This window comes from Odontesthes bonariensis, chromosome 1 (genome assembly GCF_027942865.1).
Source record: "Odontesthes bonariensis isolate fOdoBon6 chromosome 1, fOdoBon6.hap1, whole genome shotgun sequence".
NCBI classification, from domain to species: domain Eukaryota; kingdom Metazoa; phylum Chordata; class Actinopteri; order Atheriniformes; family Atherinopsidae; genus Odontesthes; species Odontesthes bonariensis.
Genome location: NC_134506.1, coordinates 9,337,113 through 9,351,894, shown reverse-complemented (window position 1 = coordinate 9,351,894; position 14,782 = coordinate 9,337,113). Strand labels below are relative to the sequence as shown.

Here is a 14,782-nt window from a genome sequence, read left to right as displayed (position 1 = left end):
ACTTAACCTTTTTGCTAGACAGAATGAACAAATGAGACTGGCCTTGCCATAAAAATGTCAGAATGGGTTATACGTACAAGCACTTAAAATAAGCACACTTTTAAAGCTGTTTAATAATCTTTCTTTTCCGAGTGAGGGTGAAAAGGCCAGAATCTTCTCAGATGCCTGGTAATGGTTCTTCTTACAAGACTTTAAACATGTTGCAACAGTTTGTAGTCTGCATACATCCTTTTACTGAAAAAGTCAGGGAAATACACACACACACACACACACACACACACACTGGAGATCGTCTGTTCATCTCCTCTGCATTTCAAGCATTACTCTAGAAAAGATGCCGCTGCTAAACATTCTCATTTATCGTATTAGTACTGTAGCGGTATCGATGAAACTCTGTCCTCTGATATGGATCAAAGGAATCTGGACAAGTAGATCTATCAAAGATGTAAATGGGCCAGTAAATAAGTCAAATGGCTCTTAAGACGGACCCGTGAGCAAAAGGTCATTCTGTGATAAAAACCTCTTTATGGAGAGAAAACACAGAAATTTCTACACGTCTTATCAGCTTATACGTGCAATAAGCCAGTAACTTGTCAACTGCCTGTTGCCAAAGTATATTTGGGTTAATTATTTCTGTCAGAACCACTCTCGTCAAAACGAGACGAGAAACAGAGATGAATTTCAGAAGCTTATTCTGAATGCATACAATTATGTTTGGCGGTATGGCTCTGTTCGGAGGAAGTTCCCGACTTTTCCATGAGCTCCATGGAAGCCAAGACAGGGAACAGCAGCATCCTCAGGTGGAGTGTTTTCCATTTGCTGTAAAGGCAACAAACCCCCTAGAACAGAGCAAGCAACAATGAACAACAGTATGACATTGTTGGCAATGAGAAGTCGGTGGAGCAGGGGAGGTGGTGGGTGCAAGCAGAGAGCAAAAAAAGCAGTGACAGCAAACCAAGTTTAAATGAAGTGCCCCAAATGCCAGCATCCAATTGCGAGCAGCAGCTGATTACCCATTGAGCGCAGCTGGCCATAAGGGTTGGGTCGGCGTCAGCCAATAGGCAAAGGGCACGTTGACTACATGGTCTGCCAGAACTAACGCGATGCTCCATTAAAGATGCAAAGAGAAGGGGGAGCGTTTTGCTGAATAATGAAGTGCTACTTCAGGGTAAGGGTGAACTTCTTTAATTGCAGAAACCTTCAGTCTAGACAGGATTTGATGCTGCGAGCGCTTATCTTTGCTTAAAATAACCATCTGACTTATGTCACCTTCACGCTCATGCTCTCTCTCCCATTATCAGGATGCTACTTTTCTAAGTGATCTTCACCTGGAAACTTCAGGCACAGCCACAAGGGAAGAATGTTTCCGTGGAGACTTTAGTGGAGAAGCTTTTGAGGGAGTGAATCAAATTCACTCGAGAGCCGTGTAACAAAGGGGACACCATGGTCAAAGCACAGATTTACTAACTTTTGAGTGCAGACCCAAAGTTAGTTCACTTTTGTTCGTACAATTTTTATTCATTGGATGGATCTCTTTTTTGTCCCTTCAATGTCAGAAAACCATAAAAAAGGATTTATTAAAAAAAAGAAATAAAATGTTTTTCATCCCACACTATCCATGAACGACTTTAGAAAACACTATTTCCAAAACACGTCTTTTATAAAAGGTGAAACGCTGAAGCACTGCCAACTCAATGCTTACGTGGCCCAACAAGAAACATTATTGTGCCCAACAAAACTAAAACCTTATCAGTTTTAGGGCAAATTCAATGCAACACATCCCCGATGCACAGATAAATATCAGTCCCTGCCATCGATTGATGTTATCCTATTTGCTGATATGTTGATTGTAGTCGACAAGCTGAATATGAACTGATACCCATCTGAGGCTGATATAGCTCTACATTCCTAATAGAGTTCCTTGAAATGCGATGCATTGGTTTACAGAAAGGAAAACATTCAAGCCGAAATGTCTACTCTATTGTGGAAGTTGATGAAAAAAAAAGAAACAGAATGCTGAGGTGCTGATCTACAAGTGGTCTTCACTGACAAATAACTAGTTTCCTTGTTATTTGAGGACCTGCTGTATAAACTAAATGTTTTTCACTTGGATATGCTGACTTGTACATGGGAGCCTCTTCCTGCTCTGATTGGCTCTCCGTGCTGAGTAGCCAGATGAGCCTCCTGGATCTGCAGCAAAACTGTCAAAGCTCTCATTAATAATTTCCACTGCAGCCTTCATAATTCTCAAAAGCACGCTGTATATCTTGACCTGGAGGGGCGGGAGCGATTGGGTGTGTGTGAGATGGGGGTGTAGGAAAAAGAAAACATGCCCAGGAATGTTTAAATATATATACTGTATATAACACAAGACTAGTGAAGTGCAGGTTCACAGCAGAGTAGTGCAGTCAGAAAGCTTCTGTGTTTGGTGGATTATGTATGGTCAGCGTTGTTTTAATGGGAGAAAACGAAAAGAAGAGCCGACTGCATGGTTGTGTGTATGTTTGACTCACACGGAGTCATGAAATTGAATTCAAAATCAAAGTCTTATTCCAATTGTAACTTCCAAACTCTTGACATGCAAAATGAAATACATCAAAGCCCCCGAGTGTGAAGCGTGCTGTGAGCTTTGTTCGCTTCTCCGACAGCAGCGTGCAGTGACCTGCAGCGAGCGGGGTGGCGACAGCGCTGAGCTGAGCCCTGTCTGTCCGAGCCTCAGCAGTGTATATAAAACCTGTGCCTGAGCTTAAGCTGCTCCTCTCTGTGCTGCACCTGTTAATAAATTCAAAGCCTCGACTGCACCGTGCCCAACACTGAGTTCTTATCAAAACAGCAGAAAAGCAAATAACTACAAAATCATTTTTTAGCAGCACTGCTTTAATGAAAACACAACTGTGCAAATGTGGATCTGAAAAAAGGAAGATGATCTGGGTTCAGGAAGAAACAGAGCGCCAGTGGAACTTTAAAATCTGCACTATAACAACTATAAATCAGAGTTGGAGGCAGTTGAACAACGAGCCATTCCTATTGATTTATTGGCTGTCCATTTAGAACAGAGTATCCGCCTACAGCTCAGCCACTGCTGTGATCAATGTTACGGTTATGTGAATTACAGATAAACTCTTCCAAGCTGTCGCCATGTTATCCTACACTTAAGTTCCTCTAATCTGTAAAGACACAGCTTATTAAAGAATGTCAAGAGAATTATGATAATCCCCTCATCAACCTGTTGTAACTCACATTTCTGTACTGTTAAGAGCCAAGGGCAAAAATCATTAGCTTATATGAGGACCGTTTTACCACTGATCTAATAATCTCAAAATCCATTTTATCACACATCTCCATCCTCTCCCTAATCTAGGCCTCATTCTGACTTGAAATATTGTGAAAATGAGACTTAGAAAAACTTTGCTAAAGACATTTCAGCCTTGCTGAAATCAATCTATGTTTTTTCTTCTCATTTCAATAAAGATCCAAATTACATCCCCTTCAGCTACAATTACCACAACGAGTCCCGAACAGCTTTACATAAACACACCAGCTGGTCATAAAATATAATGTCTGCTATTTGCATGAATCTGTCCTTGTTCTGCCCCTTATTATTAAACGGTCTGAGAATCCACCATCAACTTTTCATATAAAACTAAACGGCCTCGGTTTCAGTCACCTGGAGAATGAAATGTAATATGAGCCCCCGTCCTCATTTTAACACTTTCATCCGGAATGTAATTAGCACAGCAGCAAGAAGCTTAGCGCTCCACCCTGCTCTCAGCCCCAACCAAGTTAAGTGATAGGCAGCCCCCCTAATCCTCAGAGCCTGATGGGATTAGCTGTGGAGAGAAGGGAACTTATGTCACACACACACAGATAAATTCACAATCCAGACTCTTCCCTCCACCATCTCAATATCCATCATCCTCTCTGTATGCCATTCCGTTATCCGTCTTAATGGATTAGATCAAAATTAATTCCTTAAATATTGTAAATGGTCCACTTAATGTCATCACACTGATAATGACGGGATGGAAATAAGAAGCATTAAACTATCACTTATTCAGAGTGCGAGTAAACTAAAGCCATCATCTACCAGAAGGACCTGAAGGGATTCTAATGTTGGTCAATTATCAGAATGTGATGTGGTCCAAAAACAACCCATCCAATCATTTGAAGTTTGGTTCAATTCATAATACCTTCCAAAGTCCTAAAGCTCCGACTCAATGCCTCACATTAACTTCTGAAAAATGTTTGGTGCTCAAAACTCAATCTAATCATTTTGTGATTTTTTTTTTTTTTTTTTTCCCCACTGAATGTTTAAAATCACGTTTATCGTTTTGAACAATTTCCTAACTTCCAAAAAAATATAATATCTAGAGATGATGTGGTCGGGCTTAATTAACACAGATCTGCTAAATGTTGTTTCATAGCTGAAAAGACACTTAATAAAAGGATTTGGAGAGTACATTTTTCACCCAAATGTTGCTTTTAAATTCCTTCAAAGGATTTTTATGAAATCTTTATTTCCTGTGCAACCTCATCACAGAGGGGGGGAACGCGGTTAACTCCATCAACTGCTAATAGAGATTCCTGAATATTCGGAAGTTTCCAGAAAATGGCAGATTCAAAATGTTGCAAAACCACATACAACAACAACAACAACAACAACAGTGCGAAGTCATCCAAAATCACAGCTCTATGTCTGCTCCCCTCAGACTGATGCTCTCAATTGAAAGCGCAGCCCCAGAGACCCCGAGGTGGGTTAGAGCTCTGCCAACAGCTGGGTTCTTTCCAGCACCCCCATGTCTTATTCATGGTGACCCATCGGCTCTCATCACTCATCAGTCAGACTCCCCCACAAACAAGCACAGCTACACACACACACACACACACACTAATCAAGGACATCAGGCAAAGTGAAGCTTGATCCACCGAACAAGCTAATCAAATTTGCATCAATATAATGGGTGCTCTAGATTTGTGTGGGACACCGTGTGAGCACGTGTGTATGTACCTAATCCAGGTCATGAGTTCCACAGTTTCTGGATCGTAGAACTCCCTCAGCTCCGATAACTCCTCCATTAGTTTAGGCCAGAACTAAGGTGGTGAAAGAAGAACAAAACAATCTTAAACAACATCTAATTACTGCACTGAAGGTAACAGGGTATGTGGCAGCCATTTCAAATTCTCAGACTGAAAAACAGCAATTGTTTCAGCCTTGTGTAAGGACCCTAACTGCTGCATAGAATCTTCCTCTCCAACTTCATTTTGGGCCACTTTCCTTCTTTTACAGCAATTTGTTATTGTTGATACAAACTGACCCCAGTTCAGTAATCAGACTACCAAGACAGCAATGAACATCAACCATGAAGAAGAGGGCATACCTTGTAATAAAGACAACCGATCATCAGCAGAGGAACACCACACCTGACAAGCCTCAACTGCAAAAAGAGAGGAAACGAACAACCAGAATGAATTGAAATAACATGAATCTTTGTTGGGTAGACAAAATCTGAGAGTCAAGAAGATAAGTACAAATCGAGATAAAACAAAGAGAAGACACGGGGCAGCTTTGCTTCCAACTATCATTCATCTGATCCATGCTGCTGGCATGTTATGACCACACTGACACCTAGTGGCTTCACTAGAAATGTCCAGGGAAGAGGCAGCATAATGATCCAGCTTCACATCAATCCAGGGAATCATCCAAAGTTTTTAAATTGTATGCAGCATGTTATGTTATAATACAAGGTAGAAAACAGTTTCCCATTTACACATCCAACACAGAGTGAACCAAAAATGATTATTCATAGGAAGTCATGTGAAGGAAAGTCAGTACCCTGTCGAGCTGAGCTCAATGAGCAGATTTTCATTAATAATAACACCAACAACATTGATTTGTGCAACCTCAATTCAATATGGTTGAATCTAGTTTTCGCAGTCAAAAACAACACAAGGAAAGCTAAACCGGTTGAGAAATTTGGGTCTGGAGGTGCAGTCATATGCCCCTACCAGAGTTTTAGTGTTGCAGCGTAGAGTGCTGAAAAGCAGAGCCCACAACTCAGTCCCGCATACACCATAAGCTGCGACTGCACACATATGGCCGGTCCATAGATACTTCATTCTGGAAAACAGGAAGAGAGGAGAAACAGACAATATTAAGGGGTGTTGGTATCAAAAGAAAAAGTCCCAGTTTTTGAATGATAGACCGGTTTTACAGCGACTCTTGGTTAAAGCTGTCGTCGGCAAATTGTTTTTAGTCAAAAAGGAAAAATCCCGAATTCTGTAGCTCCCTCTAAAGCCTGTAATCGTGCTTGCAAAAATCGAGCGCTCCTGGCTGTTTTTAACCAATCACGTTAGGTTTATTATTTATCTATTATCTGAGCAGAAGTGTCACCAACCACGTCTTCCATGCTGAGCGTGAGTCTGCCCCCAGCTTGTGTGCGCGCACACTGGTGTGAACTCACGTGCACAACCTCGTCCACAGAGGGGGAGGGACCTGAAAGTTGTATCAGTTCGAATTTTCCGACTTTAGACTCGGAATTTTGGAACCCTGCCGACGGCAGCTTTAAACAGAAAAGCTGTTGAAGTGGTTTCACAGGGGCTAAATTTAACATAGTTCCTTAAACATAGTTAGTGCTCATCCAAAGTATGTGCTTCCAAACAAATTACGATAAAAAATTAAACTGGCAGGTACAGTGAGGGAGGCATGGCAGAGGGAGGAAGAGCCAGAGAGAAATGCAGCCTAAATCTCATTTTTTGTTCTTTGATGCAAGGGGCTGTCTGACAGAAACAAATGGCTTTTTGCACTTTTGTCCTTTTCACTATTAATCAGCATTTAGAAAAAGTGCTGACATCAGATGTGGCAGTTTTCACCCTACCTGGCTTGTGCAGTGTTAAAAACCTTCATTAGTGGGAGTTCAGTCAGTGTCTTAAAATGCCCACCATGACAGGAATTCAATGCATTAATTGCACATTCTGTTATAGCCACTCCAAATCCTGCCCAGCACAAGTACTAAATATACAACGTTTCCATGCAAAAGATAAAAGTTTTTCACCCCACTAAACTCAAAACCTTATTGGTTCGGAATGTGATCACAGTCACGGTCACATTTTTCCACTGATTCCACACGACTTTACATTAAAATGTGGTTCAAACACCAAAACAACTGACTTGTTTGCCTGAAGACTGCGATGCCTTTGGCCATATGTACATTGTGCCGCTTCCAAAATAATGAATAATTCATCAGGAAAAAAATACCCATCGAAAAGAATGGGCTGAATGTTCAGAGCCAGGAGTTAATTGAAATTTTACATAGTTGGATGAAGCGGAAAACTACTTGCGATTGTCTTTTCCTTTAACCATGGCTTTCACTCTAGTTAAATATTTTACTCTTCCAAAAGCAGGATAATGGGTCTTCTTTCTGAAAATGTAAATGTAACTAACCAAAAGACTTCAACACTGTGTGCTACAGGTTTCCAAATGACAGGAAAACACACGTCAACCCTCATCTCCAATACAAAATTAGAAAGGAGTATTTGAAGAAAACAAAGTGACTCTTCTTAAACAAAAAAAAAAATATATAGTCACACTAATGTGTGCTGGAAAGTCTCGTGGTGCTAAGAGTGGCAAAACCGTAAACTTCAGGTTTATGTTTTTTCTCAAAATAGCAGTTCTTCAGGACAAAATCTTAGTGAATTCTGTCTGAGCCAGATAGAATGTTGCAATATAAACGTTTTAACAGTTGGCAAGAGATTTATCAATGCACTCTCTATAGGAAGTGAATAAGCCAGTTCAAATCAAGCCACCAATGTAAACCGTTAAAAACACTTCACCGCCATATTTGTGATGATTTGGAATGATTAACTGTAGGTTCATTTAAAAAATTGAGAAGAAAAGATTTAGTCAGCGCTCCTGACAGAGGAGGCCATTGTGCTTCTATGGCAATGATTTGTGTGTAACAATGATGTAAACTGTATCTGCACAAGGCTTGGGAAACTTGCTGGTGATGCTCTCAATCAAAACCATTTGACAAATGAAAAAGAGAAAGTTTGGAGTCAGGTCTGGGAATATCGTGTTTCACATAACTGAAGTAAAAAAGCAGAAAAGAAGGCAAAAGTCACAGAGGGAATTTGTGACGTTGTGTGACACTTAGGAGCTTGTAGTCAGGCAAAAAAACATGTAAATGTCTCAAGCTAATTCTCAAAAATTTTTATATAAAAAGCAACAAAAGGAAAGAAGGACAAATAGAGTTTGAGGAGTAAAAACATAAAAGGTTTTGCAATGGCTGCTGAAAAGGAAAGCAGACACTAAACAGTGTAAATATTCCTGCTTTTAAACCTCCTGACTTACAGCTGCAGGTTTAAGCATAATACATAATACATATTTTGTAAAGTGACAAAGATGTAAAAAAAAACAAAGAATTGTCGAAAATAATATTTCCCTTTTACTACAAAGTTGCAACATACTAATATATATATATATATATACAGTATATAGTATATCATATCAGGAAGAATATTCCTCAATATTGTCAGAAATAGAATGTCAGAACAGTATATATGGGGGTTAGTGGGTCCTCCATCCCACGTCTCCAACTTGTACAAAATGTAGCTGCACGTCTTTTAACCCCTTAACGCCTGAATTTATATAGCTGTATATAAAAAAAATGTTTTGTGTGTGTTTTAGCCTTTAAGTAGATGGTAAATAATGCTGAGATTATTCATTTCACTTTTGCACAAAAAATAAATAGAAATTTTGGTATGTTGCAAATTTGCGACAACAGGCATAATGGTCAATAATAAGATAACAACATCACAGTAATATAACAGTGAAAAAACAATGTTTTCGTATTCACCCTTTTTTTTATTTTTACATATTTATTTATATAAACGTTCCTAGGTCCATAGTGAATATGGACTAACCGGCATTGGGGGAATAAAGATGCTATCTCAGCTGGTTGATTGAGTCAAAAGGTTTGTAGCATATATGCGACAATAGGCGTTAAGGGGTTAACTGGCACAAGAAAGTTTGAGCACATTTCACCGATTTTAGCCTCACTCCACTGGCTACCTGTCCATTTTAGAATTTATTTTAAACCTCTTTTATTTGCTTTTAAATCCCTAAATGGTCTTGCCCCAGTGTACCTCTCTGAACTCCTGCACCCCTACACACCCAGCCGATCCCTCAGGTCAGCTGACCAGCTGCTCCTGAGGGTTCCCAAAACTAGGCTGAAGCTTAGAGGGGACCGAGCATTCTCGGTTGCAGCTCCCAAATTGTGGAATGAACTGCCACTGCACATTAGACAGGCCTCCTCACTGTTTAATTTTAAAACTCTTCTTAAAACGCACCTCTTTTCCTTGGCTTTTAATACTACCTAGGCTGTTGATTTTATGTTCACAGATATTTTATTGGGGGTGGGGTTGACAGTCTATTTATTTATTATGTTTTATTGTATTTATTTTATTGTACAGCACTTTGGAAACCTTTGTGTTTATTTAAACTGTGCTTTATAAATAAAGTGGATTGGAACAGAACACATACTTTCTAACTAACTAACTTACTAACTAATGAGAGTTACAGAACGGGGGGGGCAGCAAGACGATGACGATGTCTATGCGCGACACCGAAGCTTGTAGAGTGTTAATCCAACATGGCAGCGGACACAACGTTACCGTTCGATGCAGCCTTAGAAAGTGTTTTAAGTAGCTTTTAAGTAACGACAATAATCGTTAAACACCATCGTCTTCTCATACACAGTAAAGCGTCTTCTTCTTCCTCGTTGAATTTCTGTCGCTCTACATACGTCATCTGGTATAAGTGATACAATTGGCTATGAATCGCGTGCAAAGCAGCATGGGAAGAACCAGACGCCATTTGATAGAAATTCGTAGCGCCCAATAAACGGCTCTAGGCATTCGTAAACCACGCCTCAAATACGAGAAAATGCACACCTAGTTCCCTCCCGGATGACCGAGCTTCTCACACTATCTCTAAGGGAGAGCCCAGACACCCTGCGGAGGAAACTCATTTCGGCCGCTTGTATTCGCGATCTCGTTCTTTCGGTCACTACCCACAGCTCGTGACCATAGGTGAGGGTAGGAACATAGATTGACCGGTAAATCGAGAGCTTGGCCTTCTGGCTCAGCTCCTTCTTCACCACGACGGGCCGGTGCAGAGCCCGCATCACTGCAGACGCCGCACCGATCCGCCTGTCAATCTCCTGCTCCATTCGTCCCTCACTCGTGAACAAGACCCCGAGATACTTGAACTCCTCCACTTGGGGAAGGATCTCATTCCCGACCCGGAGAGGGCATTCCACCCTTTTCCGGCTGAGGACCATGGTCTCAGATTTGGAGGTGCTGATTCTCATCCCAGCCGCTTCACACTCGGAACCGCTCCAGTGACAGCTGAAGGTCACGGCCCAACGACGCCAACAGAACCGCATCGTCCGCAAAAAGCAGAGACCCGATTCTGAGGTCGCAAAACCGGACCCCCTCAACGCTCTGGCTGCGCCTAGAAACTCTGTCCATAAAAATTATGAACAGAATCGGTGACAAAGGGCAGCCCTGACGGAGTCCAACCCTCACAGGAAACATGTCCGACTTACTGCCGGCAATGTGGACCAAACTCTGACACCGGTCATACAGAGGCCGAACAGCCCATAACAAGGAGTCCGGCACTCCATACTCCCGAAGCACCCCCCACAAGAGTCCCCGAGGGACACGGTCGAACGCCTTCTCCAAGTCCACAAAACACATGTAGACCGGTTGGGCGAACTCCCATGCACCCTCCAGGATCCTGCCGAGGGTATAGAGCTGGTCCACTGTTCCACGGGCAGGACGAAAACCACACTGCACCTCCTGAATCCAAGATTCGACTATCCGGCGGATCCTCCTCTCCAGTACCCCCAAATAGACCTTACCAGGGAGGCTGAGGAGTGTGATCCCCCTATAGTTGGAACACACCCTCCGGTTCCCCTTTTTAAAGAGGGGGACCACCACCCCGATCTGCCAGTCCAGAGGCACTGCCCCCGATGTCCACGCGATGCTGCAGAGGCGTGTCAACCAAGACAGCCCTACAACATCCAGAGCCTTGAGGAACTAAGGACGGACCTCATCCACCCCCGGGGCCTTGCCACCGAGGAGTTTTTTAACCACCTCGGCAACCTCAGCCCCAGAAATGGGAGGCCCCACGTCCGAGCTCCCCAACTCTGCTTCCTCATCGGAAGGCGTGTCGGTAGGATTGAGGAGGCCCTCGAAGTATTCCCCCCACTGACTCACGACGTCCCTAGTTGAGGTCAGCAGAGCCCCGCCCTCACCATACACGGTGTTGACGGTGCACCGCTTCCCCCCCCTGAGCCGCCGGATGGTGGACCAGAATCTCCTCGAGGCCGTCCGGAAGTCGTTCTCCATGGCCTCCCCGAACTCCTCCCAAGCCCGAGTTTTTGCCTCAGCAACCGCCGAGGCCGCGTTCCGCTTGGCCTGTCGGTACCCATCAGCTGCTTCCAGAGTCCCACTGGCCAAAAAGGCCCGATAGGATTCCTTCTTCAGCTTGACGGATTCCCTCACCACTGGTGTCCACCAGCGGGTTCGGGGGTTGCCGCCACGACATGCACCGACCACCTTACGGCCACAGCTCCGGTCGGCCGCCTCAACAATGGAGGCACAGAACATGGCCCATTCGGGCTCAATGTCCCCCACCTCCCCCGGGACATGGTTGAAGCTCTGCCGGAGGTGGGAGTTGAAACTCCTCCTTACAGGGGATTCCGCCAGCCGTTCCCAACAGACCCTCACAATACGTTTGGGCCTGCCAGGTCTGACCGGCTTCCTCCCCCACCACATGGGACACTGTTTTCACAGAAACTAACTCTGATTCTGCTTTTTGAGCCCCTGTTGTGGTGAATGTTCGCTAAATTAGATCTCATAATTCTCTCATAATCAAAGCGTCACTACACATACAAATGATTTTCAACCGATTATGTTCACTTTTTAATGGATAACTACAGCGAGTGTTTTTTTGACAAGCCAGCAACTGCTGGTTGGCTTTCCAAGCTTGTTAGCTGGAGCCGATGAAATGTGACGACGGCAATTGACCGTTTCTCTGTTAATAAAGGAAATTCCAGTTTTTATGATCCTGCTGCATGAAATCAAGGAGTCTTTCTTTAGAAAATGGTTGAAACTGAAGAAAATGGCTCAAGTTAGTTTCTTGATAGCCCTTGTTTTGTACCAAGTACAACATGTATCAATGTTTTTGTTTTAAATTGTATAATATTAGACACACAATGTTGGCTAGAATTTATTGTACATACTAATGTATGTAAGTGAAATGTATTTAAAAGGTACTTATGTTATCTAAAGAAAAAGTTCATTTAAAAAGCTGTGATGTGATGCTACAATTACATTCTAACCTCATAGTGCTGAAAGCCAGGAGGCCATAGAACAGCGTGTGCAACAGATTATAGGCCACATCTGGACGAAAAGGATCCACTTGTCCATCTGCGGCTCCTTTCTTCTCCTCTGCTGAGCCTCCTTTCGCCCTGCTGAGGGACAGAAGACATTGATACAAAAAACAACGGTGCTACATAAAACATTATAGCTACACGCTTGAGAGGAGAGGCAAGGCGGGTAGGTGGGTGGATTTTCTCTTATTCATGCTATTCAGATTTAATTTGCACACAAGTGGACATGTAATGATTCACAGCCGCATCCATTTCTGTCTCCAGAAGTCAGCAAACAGACAAACAGGCAAAGGCCTGAAGGCAATGATGTTCCTCCCACGATTTGGCCTCCTGCACTGAGTCAGATGGACACCATCTTCCATTTGAATATAAATCAAATTTGGCTCTTCCTACTACGTGAGGTGGGGCAACTGGATTAAACTAATTCTTGAATTGGCAAATAGCCCTTTGTTCTATGAGGTTAGTATTCCAGCCATTCAACGGCAGAGGGTGAGTTGAAATGCTAATGTGATTAGTTCAATGCAGTCCCTCACCTTGCACCACAGGCAAATAAAGGTAGAATATTCTGTTTTCCAGAGCATGAAGCAACAAACGAAGCAAAGACAGAGAGATGGTGATGACCGGATTAGGTTATATCCACCTGATAACCGCCCTGATCTCCTCTTCTAAGCTGAAAATCCCTTTATTTTCTGCAAGGTCTGAAACTTTATATTCATATTCACTTCAATAACTCCTCTGACCATCAATTCATAATACCAGCTTTACTCTACCAACGCCCAGGGCTAATTTAGAATCTGCAATCAACCCAACATGTGTGTCTTTGGGCTGTGGTAGGAAGCCTGAGCGCCTGAAGGTTGAACGCTGACAAGGCGGTCAGCCGTCTCCACAGCTGGCGAGCCTCCTCCATGCAGGCAGAGCAAGTACACTCAGATATTTGCAGTGCTTTTGTCTCATTGTGTACTTTTAATTAGAACAGTGCTTTAGCTGCAACTAAAGCCATTTCACAGACACACAAGAATACAAGTATCCAGATGAGAGAGCATACCGAGACACCCCCTAGTTAAAGCCAGTTAGGAAGACTGGGAAGACTGGGAAAACGCCATGTTGAAGTGAACTTCTGTGCAGTGTACTTTGTGGGTGTGGGAAATGTCCATTTCTAAAGCGTGCCTGAGAATATTGATCAGTTTGGCAACATTTATCACTCTTACATTGTATTTGAGTCTTAAACACGGCTTAAATAAGCCAACTTTGTCAATGCTATGTGTTACTTTCACAAGGAATCCCGTTAATACAGCGTATAAGAGGTTTCAAACAAGGTGTTGCTGTTCCCACGTTTCTTGAAAGCAACGTGTTAGAGGGAACCCCTTCGGATCCCACACGCCTGTCACCTGAAGCCCCGCCCCTCACGCCAGAACAGGACCAGAAATTTGAAAGCAAAAAAAAAGGAATCTGAAAGTGCAGAAGAAGGATCTGAAGGTTAAATAAAGTATCTGAATCCGAACGTGTAATTTCTAAAACTGAAGGGGAAAAAAAAATCTTAAAATATTACAAAAGTGAAAATTTGAAATAAAGAAAATGAAACTTAAATTAAAACTGAAACAACTTTTTTCTGCACAAAAGAAATTTTCATTTTCAAATTTCAAGTTCAAAATTAGACTTTCAGTCTCAAATATTTGTTTCAAATGCACAAACATGACCCTGAAATAGCTCCATGTCAGCACTTTCCATAGAGAGTATCATTCAATGACTTCATTCCAGAGTCTCAAAAGTGTCTTTGTACAATTTAACAACCACTGACTCCAAGCAGCTGGACTTGAACGTAGGTTTTTATGAAGAACTGTCGCCTTTACCTGCAGAGTCTGTATGAAAGGAACAACCCAAGAACCACCAAATTCAGGTCTGCCATGAACAGTAAACTGCTGCTACGCTAATGTCACTGCCTAAAGTCAACAAAGAAACATCTACTTTTCCATGGACTAGGACAGGGGTTCCCAAACTTTTTCATGCCAAGGCCCCCCCCAAACAGTATTAGCTTCTGGCCGGGGACCCCCTTTGCAAACCACAGGCAATGCTACAAAATATGTAAAGAAACATCAACTTTTAGAACGTATTTTCTTTCTTTTCTTCACGGACAGTAGCTCGCTGTGTGAATGCAGCCATGTAATGCTCTTCTTTACGTCGGAAGAAGTCGACCGTTTTTTCGGACTCTGCCGGATGTTTTTGTATTGCATTGTACGACGCTGAAGTTTCGAAGGTTTTGAACACTCATTTGAGAGGGTCTCCAGACAGAGGACGCATTTCAGGGAATCGTGGCCATTTTTCTGTAC

At 42.7% G+C, this 14,782-nt stretch overlaps 1 protein-coding gene across 3 annotated transcripts in view; it reads right to left on the bottom strand.

Moving 5' to 3' along the window:
- dpy19l3 (dpy-19 like C-mannosyltransferase 3) overlaps positions 1-14,782 on the bottom strand; it is a 67,987-nt gene that overhangs the window by 19,166 nt on the left and 34,039 nt on the right. For 2 of the 3 annotated variants that reach the window (XM_075469294.1, XM_075469189.1), the window contains 4 exons: positions 12,405-12,536; positions 6,007-6,118; positions 5,379-5,435; positions 5,009-5,091 (listed from right to left, as the gene is read on the bottom strand). In XM_075469294.1, the coding sequence (XP_075325409.1) occupies positions 5,009-5,091; positions 5,379-5,435; positions 6,007-6,118; positions 12,405-12,536 (384 nt within the window). The remainder of the gene's footprint in view (positions 1-5,008; positions 5,092-5,378; positions 5,436-6,006; positions 6,119-12,404; positions 12,537-14,782) is intronic. The other variant, XM_075469209.1, reaches the window with a different exon arrangement.